Source organism: Micromys minutus (genome assembly GCF_963924665.1).
Source record: "Micromys minutus genome assembly, chromosome: 5".
In the NCBI taxonomy this organism is placed as follows: domain Eukaryota; kingdom Metazoa; phylum Chordata; class Mammalia; order Rodentia; family Muridae; genus Micromys; species Micromys minutus.
Genome location: NC_137974.1, coordinates 78,769,592 through 78,789,845, shown reverse-complemented (window position 1 = coordinate 78,789,845; position 20,254 = coordinate 78,769,592). Strand labels below are relative to the sequence as shown.

The 20,254-nt window shown below is 42.3% G+C and overlaps 1 protein-coding gene across 2 annotated transcripts in view; it reads left to right on the top strand.

Annotated features, from left to right (window-relative positions):
- TMEM131 (transmembrane protein 131) overlaps positions 1 to 20,254 on the top strand; it is a 125,815-nt gene that overhangs the window by 64,452 nt on the left and 41,109 nt on the right. For both annotated transcript variants that reach the window (XM_080917167.1, XM_080917166.1), the window contains exons 5-9: positions 4,160 to 4,283; positions 13,280 to 13,396; positions 14,553 to 14,675; positions 16,811 to 16,891; positions 20,029 to 20,179. In XM_080917167.1, the coding sequence (XP_080773293.1) occupies positions 4,160 to 4,283; positions 13,280 to 13,396; positions 14,553 to 14,675; positions 16,811 to 16,891; positions 20,029 to 20,179 (596 nt within the window). The remainder of the gene's footprint in view (positions 1 to 4,159; positions 4,284 to 13,279; positions 13,397 to 14,552; positions 14,676 to 16,810; positions 16,892 to 20,028; positions 20,180 to 20,254) is intronic.

Below are 20,254 nucleotides of genomic sequence, written 5' to 3'. Positions count from 1 at the left end.
TTCATGGCCAGAGCAATAACAGTAAGTAGTAGCAGGTCTGACTGCAAGGGCCTGGAGGCTGAGATCTCAACATTCTAAACTGCAAACATGAAGCAGAGAAAGAATGGTGAGGTGGGGAGCTGATGTACTCTCAAAGTCCTCCTAAACCTGTCCAATTAGAGCAACCAATAGGGGTGAAGTGTTCAAATGCCCAAGCCAATGAAGACAGTTCTCATCAATATCCTATACATCAACCAGCTTCTCAAGCCATCCTCACTTGCCCTGGTCCCTTCCTAACTTATCTCCCTCCAGCTTCAAGTCTTCTGTTATCTCAACCATTAAGACCAATTCATGCTCATGTGGTTTTTGAGTTTGTTTATATAGTGGATCACATTGATGATTGCTGTATATTGAACCATCCCTGCATCTATGGGATGAAGCCTACTTGATCATGATGAATGATCGTTTTGATGTGTTCTTGGATTCAGTTTGCGCGAATTTTATTGAGTATTTTTGCATCAATATTTATAAGGGAAATTAGTTTGAAGTTTTGTTTCTTTGTTGGGTCTGTGTATGGCTTAGGTATGAACATAATTGTGGCTTTGAAGAATGAGTTGGATAGTGTTCCTTCTGTTTCTATTTTATAGAATAATTTGGAAAATATTGCTATTAGGTCTTCTATGAAGGTCTGATAGAATTCTGCACTAAACCAATCTGGTCCTAGGCTTTTTTTGGTTGGGAGACTTGTGATGACTGCTTCTATTTCTTTAGGGGTTATGAGACTGTTTAGATGGTTTATCTGATCCTGATTTAACTGTGGTACCTGATACCTGTCTAGAAAATTGTCCATTTTATCCAGATTTTCCAGTTTTGTTGAGTATAGGCTTTTGTAGTAGTATCTGATGATTTTTTGAATTTCCTCAGTTTTTGTTATGTTTTCCTTTTCATTTCTGATTTTGTTAATTTGAATATTGTCTCTGTGCCCTCTGGTTAGTCTGGCTATTAATCAGGGTTTATTAATCTTGTTGATTTTCTTAAAGAACCAGTTCCTGATTTTGTTGATTCTTTGTATATTTCTTTTTGTTTCTACTTGGTTGATTTTAGCCCTGGGTTTGATTATTTCCTGCCCTCTATTCCTCTTGGGTATATTTGCTTCTTTTTGTTCTAGAGCTTTCAGGTGTGCTGTCAAGCTGCTAGTGTATGCTCTCTCCAGTTTCTTTTTGGGGGCACTCAGAGCTATGAGTTTTTTCATTGTGTCCCGTAAGTTTGGGTATGTTGTGCCTTCATTTTTATTAAATTGTAAAAAGTCTTTAATTTCTTTATTTCTTCCTTGACCAAGTTATCATTGAGTAGAGCATTGTTCAGCTTCCATATGTGTGTGGGCTTTCTGTCGTTTTTTGGTGTTATTGAAGACTAGTCTTAGTCCATGTTGATTTGATTGAATGCATGGGATTATTTTAGTCTTCTTGTATCTGTTGAGGCCTGTTTTGTGACTGATTATATGGTCAATTTTGGAGAAGGTACCATGAGGTGCCGAGAAGAAGGTATATTCTTTTGTTTTAGGATGAAGTATTCTATAGATATTTGTTAAATATAACTTCTGTTAGTCTCACTGTGTCCCTGTTTAGTTTCTGTTTCCATGATCTGTCCATTGATGAGAGTGGGGTGTTGAAGTCTCCCACTATTATTGTGTGAGATGCAGTGTGTGCTTTGAGCTTTATCTCTTAGACATTTATTGCAAGCAGTAAAGGATCTTTGGAATAGAAATTTGTTTCACTGAATTCTTTGGTCCATATAATTATTAGGTCCAGAAAAATTGGCTTCAAATCTTCAGTTTGAAATCAGTGTGGGGAAGGTCTTTGTCCCTAATTACTTTCTGGTATTCCAGTGAAATCAATGAGGCTCCCTTCCTAAGAGTTGTTTGGTGCCATGTGGCTTTCCACTTCTAATTCTTACTTCCACGTTTGCTTTTATAGCATGACTTTGTGAGAACTGCAGGACTCTGTGGTGACTGAGTTGTACAAAGTGCTGATGTTGAGCTTCCTGCCCAAGGCTGCTCAACAGAGTGCTGTTACCTCATTCATAAACTTTATCTAGGGGCACTTGGGAAACCATTTCTGCAGCTGTTTCCTGCCTTTGCAGTATCTTCTTACTGTGATAGAGGAAATGCACCACTGACCACAGGATTGCAGCTTACCTTCCCAGCTACTCCGGTTCCTAGACAATCCTACTCAGGTTTCCTCCCAATTCTTTGGAACCTAGGAGTCCTCTAGAATCTTGACAGTCTAGAATCTGAACAGTGTGGTCTTGCAGCACAGAGAACAAAGATGCCCCACTGCTCTGCCTGTGTTCATCTGTAACTCTCCCACTGTTCTCTCTGACTCCTCTGTTTGGAGCAGCCAATGGAAACAAACAGGACTAGCACTGGCAAGGGATTGCATATTTGTTTAGCTTAATTTTTAAATTCAGCTTGTTTAGCCAGGCAGCGCACACATGCTGCTTGTGGTAGACAGAACTGTCAGATGAAGGGAGAATTTCCAGTTTCTAATACACCTGTATACACCTCCTAGCTTTACAATCAAGCACCAGTCCAGATATGATGATAACCAAGGTTCTAAATCCTATGACCTTTAAAATGGAGGGCTATCTGTGTGGGCCGGACCTATTCCCAAAGCCTTCAAAGACTGACTTCAGAGTGAGGAGCAGAACTGTTGGCTTAAGTAGGAGAGGAACTTGCAGCAAGGTTTCTTTTTTCTTTTTTTTTTTTTCTTTTTCTTTTGCTGGTTTTGGAAGTAGAGGTGCTGCATGGCAGAGGGTCAGAGCAGCATGAGTCGAGCCAGCAAACTAAAAGCATTTAACCGAGGACTGTGTTCTGCACAGGAACCCTGTGTACCCACCCCTCTTCTGCAATAGTCACCGAGCCTTCATCGTAGGGGTTGTGTTGTCTAGATGTGTCTGTTGGAGTTGGGCACCCAGTGTGGATTTACCCTTCCTTAGTTTTTTAATTTTAACATTGTTTGGAGGCATTGGTGGAGGAGCAAGACTAATAAATAATAATAAAAGTTACCATTTTTAAAGGAACTTAAAGCCCCTAATTTGTTTTCTGAAACTGGTGAAAATTATCAAACTATTCTTTGGTTTGTAAATTTCCCAAATGATAAGTTAGTCAGAGAACTGAATTGAAGAAAAGGTAGGGATAGAACATGTATGCTGTGCACTTGACACAAATAGAAAGCACAGCTCTGGCTGTGCTCAGCTGCTTAGGCTCTGAGGTCTGTGCACAGACAGGGACAACAACTCCTCTGCAAAGGAGCTGGTTGTTCACAATCTGAAGGTTCTACTCTATTCCACCGTGCAGAATCTGCGCGGTGGAAACCTCACTAGTTACTTGGGTTGAAAACGTCAGATTCTGGAGGGCATTTTAATATTGAAAGGGAGAAGAAACAAAGCGATCGAGCGAGCATGTGACGTGTGTTCCCACACATGCCTCTGTCTGCACTCATTGAATGATAAGTGCACTATGCGGTGAGTACATGCTATATATATCCTTTGTCTTTGAAGTGCTGAAAATCTTGACAGGGACATAGGACTGACATGCCAGTGAGACCATCAGCCCTGAAAAAGACTCGTGCAATGCCAAAAAGGCTGCAAGGATATGAAGTGCAGTGTGCTGCAAGACCAGACACACTAAGATTGCTTTTAAGGGACACCAAGGGGACATTACAGTGGACCTTTGAGCCATTGAGGATGTATTCCATAGTGTTCCTAGAGAGGAGGCAGTTTGTTTGCTACAGGATCAGGTCATGGATTCAGGTTCAAAGTGTGGCTGTGGGCAAGTTAATGAAGCTTTCTTCTGTCTCCATGTCCTCTGTTTAGAGTGGCAGAAGTCCCCAACTCCCAAGATATCTTTATCCAGATTTGCTGCTAAATGTGTCTGTCTGTGGGAAGATCAGCCTAGACCGGATGGTAGACATCATCCAGCTGGAACCTAACCCAGTGTGTGACATAGAACCGACACTCAGATATCTGTTGAGGGTTGTGTGCATTTCACTGCTTTACAGTATTTGCATATGAATTCGCTTAATAATCTATACATTCGACTTTTAAACAATTACTGCTTATTCTAAAACCTACAAGTATCTTTGAATTATTTCTGACAGTTTTCTTTTTATTTTTGCAGGCCAGTTGGAATGCCAAAAATGGAAAAAGTCTACTTACATAATCCTAGCTCTGAAGAAACTATTACTTTGGTATCAATATCTGCTACCACATCACATTTCCACGCATCATTTTTTCAAAATAGGGTAAGCTTTTCTACTAAGAACTGCTTTTGTTTGGAATTGAAATTCTGCATTTTATCAATAACTTTATTTTGCTCTGATTAAAAATTGCTTCTAGTATTTCCATACTTAAGTGTCAGTTTGTCTCATTTCCTAAGAATTATAATATTATCCTTAAATGCACAGTGTTCTCCCTTCAAGTAACAGTAACTGTTCTAGGGTTTCTAAGCATCTGAAAATCCAGCCTTCTCATAGCTGGGGTGTGTGTAGGGGGGGTTGTTTTTGGTTTTGGTTTGTTTGTTTGTTTTCCTAGACAGGATTTATTTCTCTGTGTAGCCCTGGCTGTCCTGTAGCTCTTTCTGTAGAGATCCGCCTGCCTCTTCCCCACCCGAGTGCTGGGATTAAAGGTGTGAGTCACCATCACTCTCCTCACAGGCAGGCAGGTCTTCAGCAGTGAGTTTCTGTCGCTGGGCAGTGAATTAGGGAAGTTTGCTGACTTCAGCAGGCGCTCAGTCGGGACTAGACTTCATAGTTCAGTGAGTTGTCTGACGGCATATTGGAAAATGGAGTTAAGATGGTCTAGGCTCCGTCCCTCCTATCAGGGAGGCTCTGAAAGGAAGTGGACCTCCAGACTCATTAAGTCTTTGATGGAATTACTTTGTCTCTGGTTGCATAACAGAAGTTTCTATGGTTAAAATGGCTACAGTTAAGGTTTTCTTATCCCTCTCTTTGAAAGTGTTTCTAAATAAAGGGTTTGAACATCAACATATTGCTTTGGTAATTAAAGTTTAATTTCTCTGTGGTACTCATGGAAAATATTCCTTTCTTAAAGTATTTCTTAAATTTCCCTTGAGCTATTTTTTTTAACCTAAAAGCTATTTCACAGTTTTTATTAATGTATCAGCGGTCTTAAATAACAAAATTCTAATACTGAGGGAGATAAGTATATAAAGGAGGACTAGGTCTCAAAAGAGTCATGGTCAGAGATTAGCCATCCATGAGTTACCTCATACATGGCCATAGCAAGTGCTACACACACTGTAACCTACCAACAACACCACCTCTCTGTGTGGGTATGGGTGTGACTGTGTGGTATATGTCTGTGTATGTAACCTTCTGAGCTTTCAGGCACTGTTAGTGTGCAAGTGTGCTAAGTTGGAAGGCAAGGAAAAATGGAAAAATCCCAAAAGTAGTGTTTGATTGTGCTACAGTTACAAAAATGAATAGTTAACAATGTGTTGACTCACTGTGCTAATTCCCATGATGCTTTGCTCTGGATGTTCAAGATGTCCTCTGTTCCTTTGACTGCTCTCCAAGCCTAGAGCAGGTGTTGCGGCTACTGCTGGATGAGGGAAATGGGAGGAGGTAGGGGTACAGCTGAGGTGCTGGAAGTCCCTGTGAGCAGCTACAGCTTGCCATTACCTGGTAGCCACCTTGTGGGATGTGGAAGCCCATGTGAGGTTGTGAGTTTTCAAGACAATACAGAAATAAGACTCTGTGTCTCTCAACTTACCTGCATTTGAAACGAGTTGAATTTACTGAGACAGAGTAGAGAACCCAGCATAATTAGCTCTGCATAGCCGGCTTAATACCTCTAAATTATACTCTCCCAGAGACATTTCTGCTGATGGACTTTATATAAAGAACATATTCTCTGGGAATTCCTGAGAAGATAGATTGTGTGTGCTGTCAGTCAGTTCCAGGAAGCAGAGCTAAACAGTGAACACCATGACTGTCACAGTGTGTCTGTGGACTCATCGGGTCAGCTTTATGACAGTTAAGATGGTGGCCATAGTCAGCTTCCATCTTCGCTTTTCAGAGAATGGGGATGGGGTGAGCCTTCAGGGAAAATGAAAGTGTCTCTCCCGTGCAGGAGAGCAGGCCTTCCTGTATATCCCCTCTGACTTAACTCCCCTCGACACCCCCAGAATCCCCATCACTTCTTATTTGTTTGGGAAAAGGGTGTTTCTTACAACGCATGATGGTTTTATTACCTAATAACATGTCTATATTAATGTCCAGCCAATAGAAAATAGAGAAAATTATTTAAATGACCAAGTTTTATATAGCTACATCTGTTACATCTTTAGTCTATAGATGAAATTTAAAACTTTTAAGCCACTTGCTTTATTGTTATGCTTTAAAATAATGGCTGGAGAGATGCTCAGCAGTTATAAGCACTGGCTGCTTGCTCTTCAACTCCTAGGAACCATACAGTGGCTCACAGCCATCTGAAATTCGATCTGATGCCCTCTTCTGGTGCGTCTGAAGATGGCTACAATGTACTCACATACATATAATGAATAAGTCTTAAAATAATCTTGTGGGTTGAAGGCTCTTGTGAGCATTGATGATTACTTTAATTAGGTATAGAAGCCTAACATTGCTTATACCACCTTAGGTTAGACTCTGATATCCATGCATGTTGTCAGAAACCGGGATATGTGTGCTATACCCTAGGGTGTAGTATTGGACAGATAAAGAATGAAGCCTTTCTTTATATGGAATAATATGCATAGTGCGCTCCTCCATAAGAAAAGTAGGTCATACAGAGAACGGGCCATTTCATGAGAAGCAGTGCTCTCTCCCGGTTTGCTGTGTTAACAAGAGCCAGGGTGCACTGCAGGTAGCCATGTGGTGATGAATGACGTGGAGAGGGTGGGACTAGAGGTGCTTAGAGAGCACTGACTACATGTAAGGTAAAACACACTACTGTTATAATTTATAGCATGGAGGAACTATAAATTTAAAAACCAGCTTTGCCACCTATATAGAAGTAACAAATGCATTAATTTAGCATATATTGCCAGGATTTATCACTGAACAAGAGATCTCTGCTCATGATACTTACCCCTAGGGGAGGTTGATGACTTCAGCAAACATAATAAATATACTTAATGAGACCTAAGAAGACAGCATAATCTAAGAAAAAGAAAAGCAGCAGGGCACAGTTGGTGCTGGGATGGTTCGGGTTTAAATAGCAGGCAGGGTCTGACCTGAGACTCCAGACAGGTCCTGAAGCAGCAAGTCACAGAGCTCTGCTGGGAAAGGTACCCAGGAGGAGCAGGGCCTCCACTTGTGAGGGCTGCTGCATGCTACATAAAGACCAAGGCTCTGGCTCTTTCTGAAAGAGGGAGGCATCAGAAGAGCTTAAGCAGAAGAATGGAATTGTTACAGTTTATTTTAAAACAGTTACTGTTGATCAAAAATAGAAGATAGGGGAGAAATCAGATGCAGGACTGCTCTGGTTACCTGCTGTGTGAGTGAGCTTTGTTGGATTTTCCAGACTGTGTGTGAGTCTTTCCACTTCTTCTAGATATTAAATGTATAGGCATATGTATAGGCATGGGGTTGTATGTAATGCCATTTTTTGCAGGGAAGAGTAGACATAATCATTTTCTTATAACAATTTTATACATATATAATCAGACTATTCACATTTGAGCAAAAATGTGGTATTTGTTTCTCTGAGTTGCTTCATTTGCTGGGGTGCTTTTCAGTCACCCCCGTTTCCCTTCGAATGTCTAGAATCCATTGTCCTGACAAGACGTCATTGCGCATGTCCACATGCTGGACAGCCAGGACGCTCCAGATCTAGGCTGTTGTGAACAGCACAGCAGTAAACATGGCTGCGCTAGTTCCTCTGGTGTGCTGACTGAGACCCCCTTAGGTACATGCCTGGCAGTGGTACAGACTGTATCACCTGCTACTTTAGTCTAATTTTCATAATAGCTATGACTGTTTTCATTCCCACAGGCTGATGTTCACCTCCCTTTGCTGACGTTCTCTTCTTTGTTGCTGTTTTCTCTCTCAGTCTAGGATCAGTCTCCTTACCTCACTCATCTGTGTGGTTGTTCTTGGGGGTTTTGGATATCATCAGCTGATTTTGCTGCTTTGGTTTCTGATTCTGTTGAGTTGTAATCGCAGGAGAAGCTGTATCTCTGTCTTCCCACGTTGCAGTTTGTGCATGCTTGTTTCAATGTCTTCCTGTTTTATTTAGTGAGCAGCCTGCCTGAGAGCTCAATTTTCTTTCCACTTAGAAAGGAGAAGGCAAAAAGCTATAGCATCTGTAACACTGAATCTTGAAAGACAAAGAAATAGACCAAAAATAAGGCAAACCCTACCTGCACATCACTGTTTAATAAAACTTGACAGCACTAATGGAGAGTTAGCTTTGAAGTGAAGAAGCTATTTTGAGTGCAGCTATCTAGACAGCTCAGTGGTTAGAGTGCTTGTTGCTCTTGCAGAGGATATAGGTTGTTCCCAGCACCCACTTGACTGCTCACAACCATCTGTAACTTCAGTTCCAAAGGCTCTGGCACCGTCTTCTGACCTCATCAGGTACCAGATACACAGGGGCTGCACAGACAGACATGCAGGCAAAAGACTCAGACACAAAAATAAGTCTTTTTTTTAATTACTTAAGATACAGATGAAAATAACAAATGGATGAGGTAAAAGAAGAGACAGGGAAGAGAGAAATAGAAGCAAAGTTAGAAAACAAAAGAGGAAGAAGAGAAGCATGAAGAAAAGAGCAAGAGGTTAGACCAAAGAAAGAAAATGAGGCTACAGAGGAGGACTCAAGTTCAAGTCCCCAGTACCCAAATAAAAGCTGGTTACACAGTGTGGTCTAACACTAGCACTCCTACAGGGACATGGGGACAGACATGGAAGAGTCCCTGCAAGCTCTTAGGCCAGCTAGCCTGCAGTTTGCATTGGGAATCAACAGAGACCCTACCCTGTCTTAAGGGGGAGGCAGGGAGTCGGGTTACTTTGCTTTTCCTGGTTCTTGTGCCTGTGCATTATTCTGACATCATCCATTCACACCATGGCACACATGTTCCACATTTACATGTACGCACATGTAAACATGACCAAACTTAGATAAGTAAAAGGGAAATAACAAAAATTAAAATGTAAAAGATTTTTAAAGAACAAATTAAGTCAAAAATACAGATGAGTGAAAAACCGGCAAACCAGAGCAAGCACAGAAAGGGAAAGAAAAATATAAACAAAATTAGCTAATGTATGAAGGGGAACAAAAACGGAAGCCCAAAGCTTTTCATATGATGAGAAAAAAAAATACTCCTAATGGTTTAGAAAAGGAAACTGGATAGCCAGTGGGGACACTGTTAATGGGTGCTATTCCTCTGGGTCTTTGAAACTTGGAGGTTGCAGGTATGTGCAGATATGTGCGGGTCAGTTGAACTTGAGGACTCGAGTCTTCTGTGTCTGTGCTGGTCCTTAGCCTGTATTGCACAAGTGTACACTGTCTCTAGGGCTGTCTTTAGTCTAGTACTTTCTCTTCTTTGCATACTAGAGGCTCCTACTAGTCATACTTGGCTTTTCAGTCTCCCACTTAACTGAGCCCCAACTCCCACACCCAATTCTTACTCAAATTAATGGTCTCTCTGGGGTTGGGGATGAGGGGGTGTCTCCTGAGTGTGTCAACATTGGAGAAGCTACAAAGGCACATTCTCATCACTTCATTCACTGCCCTGCTGGAGGAACGCAGCTGTGGCTGTTGGTTGGGGAGTATCCTAGAGCTCAGAGTTCTTGAACTCACAGCAGGTGGCTCTAGAGGTCCTTTCACCCACATGAGTCAGTGGGGGGAGGGCTGGTGCAAGATCTTGCTCACCCAGGAATGTGTGCAAATGTGTCCCCCTTCTCCCTCTCCCTCCCTCCCTCTTTTCCTCTCTCTCTCTCTCTCTCTCTCTCTCTCTCTCTCTCTCTCTCTCTCTCTCTCTCTCTCTCTCTCTCTCTCATGATGAATTCTGGCTGTTCCTGTCTCCACGGAAACTTAGCTTTAAATGGTAGTTGTTTCTTCAGATAGCTGCTAGCTAGACACAGCAGAACTCTCTACTGCTGACCCATCCTCAGAGAGACCTATAAATAGATTTGAGCCTTGTGAAAGCTGTGGTATTGTCCTGAGCGAAGGGCTGGTGGCCCCCTTTCACCAAGTCTCCTTGTTTACCTCTCAGATGAGGCTTCTGTCCCCCTCCCCCACAGCTTTGGCAACCCTTCAGTTGCTCCAAACTTTGAGCTGTCATGTCTGATTGTCCTCTGGGGTCTCTCTTTGGAGCAGTCTATTATGTTGGTAACACAAGCCCAACTGCCCAGATCCACCCTCATCTCCTTTCCCCTCTAACTTGGCTTGTTTGTTTTGTTTTTAACTTTTCAAATTTGGTTTGATTGCCCAACTATTCTTAGGAGTGAGGAGTTCCTTAAAGAGTAGTTGACCTGCCGGGGGTTACACCATTAAAGAAAATTGACTTTCTTTTCCAGTAGCTGTAAATTACAAATAGCTCCTCAGTTCAGGATAGGATTTTGTGCTCATCTCCTTCTCTTCCATCCCCTCTGCTCTCTCTCCATTGTCTGTCTCAGGCTTATATAAGTCTTGTGTTTGTTGTTCATGGAGTTCATATTTACAACTGCCCTATTGTATCCAGAAGACAGTATTCCTTGAAGTTATCTACCACCCCCACCCCCATCTGAAGTCTTCCGTCCCTCTCTCCTGAAGAACCATGAACCTTGGGATTTGGGTGGCCCCTTTAGGGCTGAGCAATCCCAGTCTTCACTGTCTCTTTGTTAATTGTCAGTCTACTGCAAGGAGACACTTACCTGAAGAGAGTTGAGAGATGCACTGGCCCATTAGTGTATTAATGCAATTTATGTCAGTACCTGGTCCATTTAGCTGAATAGTAGTGGCTGCTCACCAAAGCTGATGAGTTACAGGCTGTTGGCCCCATGAACAGTGCCAGGTATGAGTTCTATCTCATGGAGCAGGCCTTAGATTCAAGCATACAGTAGTTGTTAATGTCATAGCTCATACCGCTGGTACACCAGTGATCATATCTACAGGCCTGTAGGTATTGTAGCTCTCGGGATTCACAGCTGGATGACATTAATGATTACTTTTCTTCTCTGGTAGCATCCATAGCACCCTCCAACATTGTGAAAGCTAGCCAGTAGGGATGCAGCTTTCAGGTAAGTACTAGATAGAATTCCCTTGTTCCATGACTCAACAATGCAGTGTCCTTAGCAAGAGCATTGGTAATAGCTTGCAGTGTTTGGAACTCTGTTGGCCAATAACTCAAAAAGAGAGAACCTATTCCTGCCGCTAGGGTTTTTATATGCTAGCATGTGGTATCTGCTTAGGGTGCTGTCCCCCATTATAGGGTAATCCCATTTAAACTCTTTATATGCACATGCGTGCTCACACACACTCGCGCACACACACATACATTTTAAGAAGCTTCTATGGTAGCAGGTTTCAATATGGCTTTTCAAAAGGCTTTTAGTGTTAGGTGCCCCTTCCCGTGTTCTGTCCTCTAACCTGCCCTCCCACCCCACTCCATTTAACTCACCTGATATGTTCTGTCCCTATCCTGTGACAGACCCACTTTTCCTGTGGCCCTTTACTGGTTTTCTGACTTCTTTTGGTATGGAGCACTCTTCCTGTTTGTAAACCAGATATTTCTCCTTCACCAGGCTACACAGAGGCAGACAATGTTTGACCCTCTTTCTCACGGGAGCCTATATTCCTTTTACCTCCCATAGTGTGTAGATGTACAGTGTATAGTATAGACCACGTAGAAAGCTGTGCATGCTTTAGCTCCGTGTGCCTGCCCTCTCTTCACACATTCTATAGAGTTGACCATCAGCTTTATAGGTCTGAAGTACCACCTTTCATTTATTTATTTTGCTGCTGACTGTTTTTTGCTTTCTGGTTCATCAAATTTTACCTGACTTTATTCTTTTTACTTACTTTGGGTTTCAATTTTTTTCTAGCTTCTCATAGCAGAAATATAAATTTCTGGTTTAACGCCTGTATGTTCAAAATATGTAATGTTATAAACTTTCTTCTATTGTTTTAACTTCTCCCTGTGTTTTAATATATTGTATTTTCAGTTCAAATCAACTCATGAGTATTTATGTTACCATGTGACTACTTTAATAGCCAGTGGGTTATTTAGAATTGTATTGTGGGACGTTTACCAGACTTAAGTTCATTCTTAAATTCAGGATCAGGTGTGAATTCCTTCTAGTGTTTATGGGGGGGGGTGCTGTATTCCACTTGACACCATGCCATCTCTAACAACTGTGGATGAGTGCTCTGTGTGCCCTGTGTGATGGCACTGTTGTCTTTCATTCTCTGCTGTGGTGAGGCAGCGTTTACGTTCCATCTCTGTTTGGACCTGGTCATCATCCATACATCTTTTGTGATGGATTTAGGAAAAGTTAGGATTTCTTCCCCCCACTACCCCTGGGCTTTGTTGCTGATAATGTAGGATAAATGTTCTTTCTAGCTTTCTTCAGCCAGAGCCTCAGGCCAGCTTTGAGCTGTGATTTGGGTAGCATTTTAGAGTTCTCACAATAGAAGCAGAATGACAGATACTGGTAGCTTTGCATATTAAATGTCCTCAAGGCTGCATTGCAGCAAAGCCTTACTCTTGAATGCCATGGAATGTCCTCCATTACTTTATTGTAATAAAATTTACTTTTACCAGTTACGGTGACATTCTCAGTCTACGGGAAATAAAAGGAACAACTCCCTTCTTTCCTAATTTAAGTTGCTGGGACATTTCATACTTCATATGAACAAATGGCAGAGGTCAGAGGATTGAGGCCTAAGCTTTTTGTTTATAGTACAACATTTTATCTATATAGAAAGCTTAGCTCCAGCCCCGGGCCTTTTGTCTGGTTTTGGAGCTAACAGTGTCTAATTAGGTACTTTATTCCAGTCCAGTGACTTTTGAATGAAGAGAGTCTATGGGAGCTTTCTGAGCAGAACTTTAGGCTGGTAAAGCACAAAGACAGGTAATGAAGGCATCTTTTATTATTTTCCATTGTACAACAATGTGGCTAACTTGAAGGTTGAATGTTGAAAGGAAAGCAGCCAGTTTATGGAAATGATTGTAAGATGTGTTTATTTTGTAGAACTTTAACTATCTAATGTTGGCCAGTAGGCTCTGGCTGTTTTTGATAACCAGTTTAATTTTCTTGCTTTTCTTTTTCAGAAAATTCTTCCAGGAGGAAACACATCATTTGATGTAGTTTTTCTTGCAAGAGTAGTAGGAAATGTAGAGAATACTTTATTTATTAACACATCTAACCATGGGGTGTTCACTTACCAGGTAAGACCAGAGTTTATGTTTCCAGTAGAGACATAACCAGTGAATCTGATAACCTTTAGGAACCTGGTGTGAACTCCAGGGAGAAGAGGAAATATAGGACATTAGACTTAGGAGAGACTTGGAACACTTACACACTGGGCCTCGGTGCGCGGGGGGGGTGTGTTTTATTTATTCCTTGTTGTTTGTTTGTAGTACAGGAAACGTGGTGAGGCCCTCACATATTCTAGATGTACACTCTACAAGATGGCTGTCCCGCTGGCCACCTTGTCAGCTCCGTGAATGACCATTACAGAATGAAGGGCTTGGCTCTCTGGGGGCACAAATGTGCACGCCGTCATAGTCAGTCTACAGTTTCTGCGGGTTACAGTCAGGTTGTTGTTGAAATGAGCTTCAGGGGCCTGCTGCACTCTAGTGTACATCTGTCCTTTCCCACAGCTGGTGCCCCTCCAAGTCTGTCCTAAATATACCTCATCTGTCTGCTACTCTTGGCCCTGCCCCTGCTCTCTCTCAAGTGCCACCTCTGCATTACAGGGTATCTATCTCTCCTGCTACCTCTCACTGTTCCCCAGCTCCTTCTCTTTCTATGACTTACTTTATAATCACAACACATTTTATAAGAGTCTGTACCTTTACCACATCCGCCCAGTACTAGAGTAAGTGCTAGAGTAAGAGCCGTGAGCACAGGGTTCATCAGTGTGTTCGCTACTGTGTATGTGCTGTGTCCGGCACAGCATAGACAATAAATAGTTGTCATTTGAATAGCTGCCTTTCCCTGTTAGTTAGCCTAAGTAAGATGTTCCAGTGTGGGGTTAACTGGAGCCTGGGCTTCATTGCTGAGCACTGTCTGAGTCTCGGCTCCATCTCTTTCAATAGTTGGAGTGGGGAAATGTTCAGATCCCTGTTTGCTTCTGTGTGTAGTCCATGGTCTGCTGAAGGGCTGTTCACATTTTAGTTCCTCGTGTACTGAGGTCATCCAGAGTCATTCTGGATGCATGTATAGAGTAAAGCAGGTCTGTGCCGTGACATCTCAAGAGGTGGTTAGCATTTCTCATATCAAAATTAGACCAGCTGCTTTCCAGAGATAATATGGAGTTGTAACTGTGAAAATGCTAGTTTACAAAGCAACTCAAAAGCTTTTTATTTCCCTTTGAAACAGGTATTTGGTGTTGGGATTCCAAATCCGTACCGGTTAAGGCCATTTCTTGGGGCCAGAGTTCCAGTAAACAGCAGCTTTTCACCCATAATAAACATACACAATCCTCACAGTGAGCCTTTACAGGTGAGTGTCCGTCCTTTTCCAGAGGGTAACTCTAATCCTCATTTTGTGGGAATTAGTACCTGAGATCTCAAGCCTGTCAGAGTTGCCCAGACTGTAGAATTAAGTAGTAGGGTTTTATAGATGGGCTCAAGAGATGCTGGTAAGTCCACAGCTGGTAAATGTTACCCATTTTTCTCAGTCTCAGTGTGACCTAGTTATCTTCACTTTGGATTTAATTTCTCTACTCCTTTCCCAGTTACTCCTTGTTTGTTTGCTAAAGGTGTGGAGTCTTGCCGGCCTCACACTTGCTAGACAAGCATTCTGCTGCTCAATTGTGCTCAGAGTGTGTGGCCTTCACAATACACAAGGAAAAGCAAGCAAGCAGAGAATCTTTTCAGCTTGTCTTGGGGTTTTGTGAGTCTTACTGCTTTGTTCTCTCTTACTTATTCCTGGGAGAGTCTGATAAGACAAGTAACAGAGTCCCCTAACTTTGCTTCAAACTTATTAAAGCTAATACAGTGTATCTATTCTTTGTAAGCACTAAAGTTCTCTACTATTAAAGGAAAGTTTCCTGCCATCTTACCTACTCTCTTCCTTAATGTTTACCTACAAGAAAGGAAGACATGTGTCCATACTGTGTCCATAGTCAGAACCTACCACAGCTTCATGTCACCAACACTGTGGTGAACACTGGTGACAGCCTAAACATCCATCAGTGTGTGGATGTACAGGAAACTGATGTAAGACCAGGCAAGTTGGTGTACATTTCTAATCTCAGTACTTGAAAAGGATTGTGGGTTCAAACCACCTTGTTGTACAGTTAGCCAAACAAACAAAGGTAACCTAAAGATGGCAAAGAAACGAACTGTTAATATGACATGGTGAGCCCCAAGGTAATTACACTGAAAGGAGGAACAAAACGGGCCGGACATCAAAGCACATGCCATGCACTCTGTCTGTAGAAAACTGGGAAAGGGCTGGGAAGGATAAGAATACTTTTTCTTCCAACACAAAGTCCTAGTGCCCAGCTCCCACTTGGAGACTTGGCACGGTGGAACTCACCTGTAATCTCAGCACCGTGCATAGGAGGAGAGTCGGTAAGACACGGGACTCTGCACCGACACAGACTAGGTTTGCCTGGGAAGAGGAGGCCACAGAGAGACAGATAAGCTCAACGGTATAAGGAGGATGTCAGAGCACTGGCTGTACCTGGTATGGAAAGAGCAGTGTTGGCCTCGTGCTGGGCACAGAGGATCAGCAGTCCCACGTTCATGTCACAAAGCGTTACAGGCAGGAGCCTGGAGACCACATACCTTCGTATTTCTGTTTTAGCTGAAGCATGGTGACTACACATATTTATGGAACTCTCCCATTTCAGTACATGTCTGAAAGAGAACATTAATTCTGTACAGTTGCCTTATTCATCACTTCCTACTCTGTGTATTAGAAACACTGGGAATCCTCTATGATCTTTGAAATGGCCAGCTAACTGTTGTCACCTGTAGTTCCCTCCATACCACAGACCATGAGATTTTGCTCCTGTCCAGTTTGCAGAGTTGACTGCACATTAGCCAGCCTCTCTCTCCAGCCTCTGTGGTATTGGGGTCCAACCCAGGGCTCTGCACATGCCAGGTACACACTCTCTCAGCTCAGAAACAAAGTGTTATGATCTTAGTAGAATTGTACATGTACCTCAGAGTGTCACGGTTCTCGTGGTTATTGGACCCACCACTAGATCTAGCTAGATACATTTTTGGTTTTGTTTTTCTGAAATGGTCTCGGGTAGCCTAGGATGGCCTCAGATTGTGCAGCTGCAGATAGCCTTGAATTCAAGATTGCCTCAGCCTCCCAAGCTGAGAAGCCAGGCATGTGGCACTGCACCCAGCCTTAAACTTAAATTTCAAAAACATCGTCATTTAATTATTTTTAATTACTTTTAATTTTTATTTTTTAAGAGGTGTTCTGTTGCTTCCTAAAATCTAATTTCTGAAACTACACTGCTTTGAAGTTTACTTTTCAAAGTTACCTTGATTCCGTGTAGAAGTCCTGTTGCTCATGCAGATGAGCACTGAGAGCCGGCCATTGCCCTGCGCGTTCAGCAAGCTGCTGGCAGTAATAGTGGCCTGGTCGTGACCGTGCTGTGTGCTTTGTCGCAGGTGGTGGAGATGTACTCGAGCGGAGGCGACCTGCACCTGGAGCTCCCGACAGGTCAGCAAGGAGGCACCAGGAAACTGTGGGTGAGTAGAAGCGGAGTTTGTTCTCCGTGCTCGTGCGAAGGTTTACTCCTACCATTCACTTCATACATTATGAAAAAGTTCTGGGAATCTATGGAAGAGGGCATTCAAACCAACATGACAGTCTTTTGATGTTCAGCATGAAGAATGGATTATGAACATAATAACTTCAAACAATATAAACATGAAATACTTTACAAAGTGAAACGAAACGTTGGTTTTAGGTGTTTGGTCATAATGATTCAACACAAAGGGAATTGATCTAACTTCGTCTTCAGATTCCGTTCAGTATGCAAACAAGGCGGCATTTTTACATAAAAGCCAATCTTGTTCAACTATTTACTGTCCGAAATAAGACACTTTCAGAAAATGTGCCCAAAATTTTTGTTTAAAGAAAATTCACATTAAGAAAACTATTTTAGGCTGTGGGACAAGAGTGAGGGGTGACTAGAAAGATGGCTCCGAAGGTAGGAGCACTGGCTCTCTAACTGGGATTCCGTCCCTGGCGCCCACACAGCGCTCTCGAGCTCTAATTCCAAGGAGTCCAGTGTCCTCTTCTGGCCTCCTTGTACACCAGGGAAGCATGTGAAATGCTCAGGCATGCAAGCAGACAGAACACCCATACACATAAAATAAAAGTCAACCTAAAATCACACACGTGTGTATGTATGTACACACACAAAGTATGAATCTTTGTTATATTATCTCAACAATAAAATCATTTTGAAATGGCTTGCCACCCATAATTACTTAAACTTGGTTGTATATTGGAACATGTCAGTTCATCCTTAGATTCAACAGGGCTTAAGAGAAAAGGTGTATTGTGTGATTTCATTTTAAAAGAAATAAAACTCATTCTGTATACCACTGCTAAAAGAACCCTTCGAGAATCTTTTCATCTAGTATTCATGTTCAAAAGTGGAACTAGAAATATGTAGCCTAGAAGTCTGCTCTGAGAATGAGCCTGCCACCCGGGGCTGGAGAGATGGCTGAGCAGTTAGGAACATACACTGCTCTAACAGAGGACCCAAGCTCAGCGCTCAGTGCCCACATGAGCTGGCCTAACACCACCTGCAGCTTCAGCTCCCGGGATCTAACTCCTCTGTCCTCAGTGGGTATGTGCACACACACAGACATGCTCACACACAGTGAGGCACTGAGAGGCACAGCTTACTTCAGAACATGAACTCCAGGCTCCATCACTTCTGCTGGGCTCTATAAGAAGTCACCTTATATCACATGCTTCCTGTTACATACATTTATAGAAATCCACAGCATGAAATGTTTACATCAAACTTTGAAACTTTGATACAACGACAATGTTTTGCTCAATTTTCTCTTTCACAGGCTATTGACCCATTGTGTATTTACAACTGGGGGGAGGGGAGGCTTTGGATGTATATGTCTTTGATCTGGCTTCCTGTCATAGATTGTTTTCTCTTCCTTGTGAAATTGATAGGCAGTGCCTAGTAAGTGTCTACATGAATAGAAAACCACTTAGACTTGTACATAACTGAGGTCTACAATGAACCTGGCAGAGATCAGCGTGACCTTTAATACCCAAAACAATTGCAAAGCAATAACAAGTAATGATTCCATGGATGAGGAAGCAGTCTGTGTCCTCATGCTAGTGGTTGGGGGGGGGGGGGGTATGTTGTCTTCATCAGGAATTTTATCTGAGACACTGGAGAGTTTAAGCAGGTTTACTGAACAAAGACAGATTGGAGAGGGCTGTTCCTATAGTGGATGTAACAACCCAATCGTGTTGTGGGTTTTAAGTAAGTTTTGTGAATATTTATGAAGTAGGTGGCATGTTTGTGACATAAAATGGTTCTTTCCCCTCCCAAATCTTAGTACATTTAGATTATTTTCCTGCACCACAGGTAGTCCTTCCCATGATCCTTTAGAAAGGTCCTGAAAGGGGATGGAGGCCAACTACAATAAAAATGATTTTCTAACAGAAGCAGGATCTTCTGAAGATGCAGACCTTCACTAGTGCATGGCGAAAGTGCCCTGCACCTTAGATTTTTGGTGTACTGAGAACACTGTCTTCAGCCATGAGGAAGTTTAACAATGAAGAGTCTCTCAAACCATCAGGAGATATAGCTCAAGAGGCACAGCTATAACTCCTGTGGTTACCTTATAACCTGCTGCTTGGGTCTCATAGTTGATGTCTAGGTTTTATCATGAGAGCTGGAGCCAGGGCTTTACAAGAGGTTGTAGGCTGTGGAAGCAGGATCAGAACTTTGGCTGTCTATAGATATCCTGTGGCCCAACTCCAATGTTCCTGTCGTCTGCCTGATGTCACCCTTCCCACTTCACTATACATCAGAATGTCCCAGGGATGCTTCCTAGAGATGGAAAACACATCTGGGTTTTCCCCAGGAGGTTTCCAGTTACCTGTTTTCTACTTTGAGACTACAGAGTTAAGAAACCAGTAGGTGAAGACTAGTAAGTTCTAGAACATGAGGTTTTCCTAAAATAAACTAGAAGTGGTTTTCAAGAGAATTCCTGTGATTTTCAGACAGCCAAATAAGTTCTAAAATCTGGGGGGAAAATTTATATACCCACCTCTGTTGTGTTCCAGTGCAGTGTGTGTATGGGTGTTTTCATTTAGAAGACTGAAAGTTTATGGTGTACTTGAATTTCAAGAAATTTACTTGAATGGACTAGGCAAAGTGTTGGGTTTTAAATGAAAGAAAGCAGAATTCAAAGCCAACCTGGTTATCATCTGGAGAACACTATGTACTTGTGGAAAATACTGTCCTCTGATAGGGATATTTCCATTGCTTAATTTCAGGACTGAATACATAACTAACATGTTATAAAAACAAAACAGCTGATTGTCTAGACTAGTCAGGCTCTTAAGAGGTTTTTTTCACCTTATAGTTATTTTCTGACCATTGGCTTGACTTACTTGTCTTGACACAATATACATCACCCATTATGAAAAGCTCATTCTTTTGTATCGTAACATTCTCTAAGATTGGAGGTTTTATGTGCTACAGTCAATGATGTACTATCTTTTCTTGGTGGATGTATGAAGTAAGGGTGCACCTTCAGTCTGTCACCAAAATGAATAAACGAGGCAGTTGTGCAGCATCTGGGCGCTTGCTACATTGTAGTCTGTTTGCTCACAGGAAATCCCTCCTTATGAAACCAAAGGGGTGATGAGAGCCAGCTTTTCCTCCAGAGAAGCAGATAATCATACAGCCTTCATAAGGATAAAGACAAATGCATCAGACAGCACTGAGTTCATCATTCTGCCGGTTGAGGTTGAAGTTACAACAGGTCAGTGGAGAGCTGGATGAATGCAGTTTCTTGTTTCCAGCACACCCTGTCCTGGCTAAGAGAATGACCATTGTG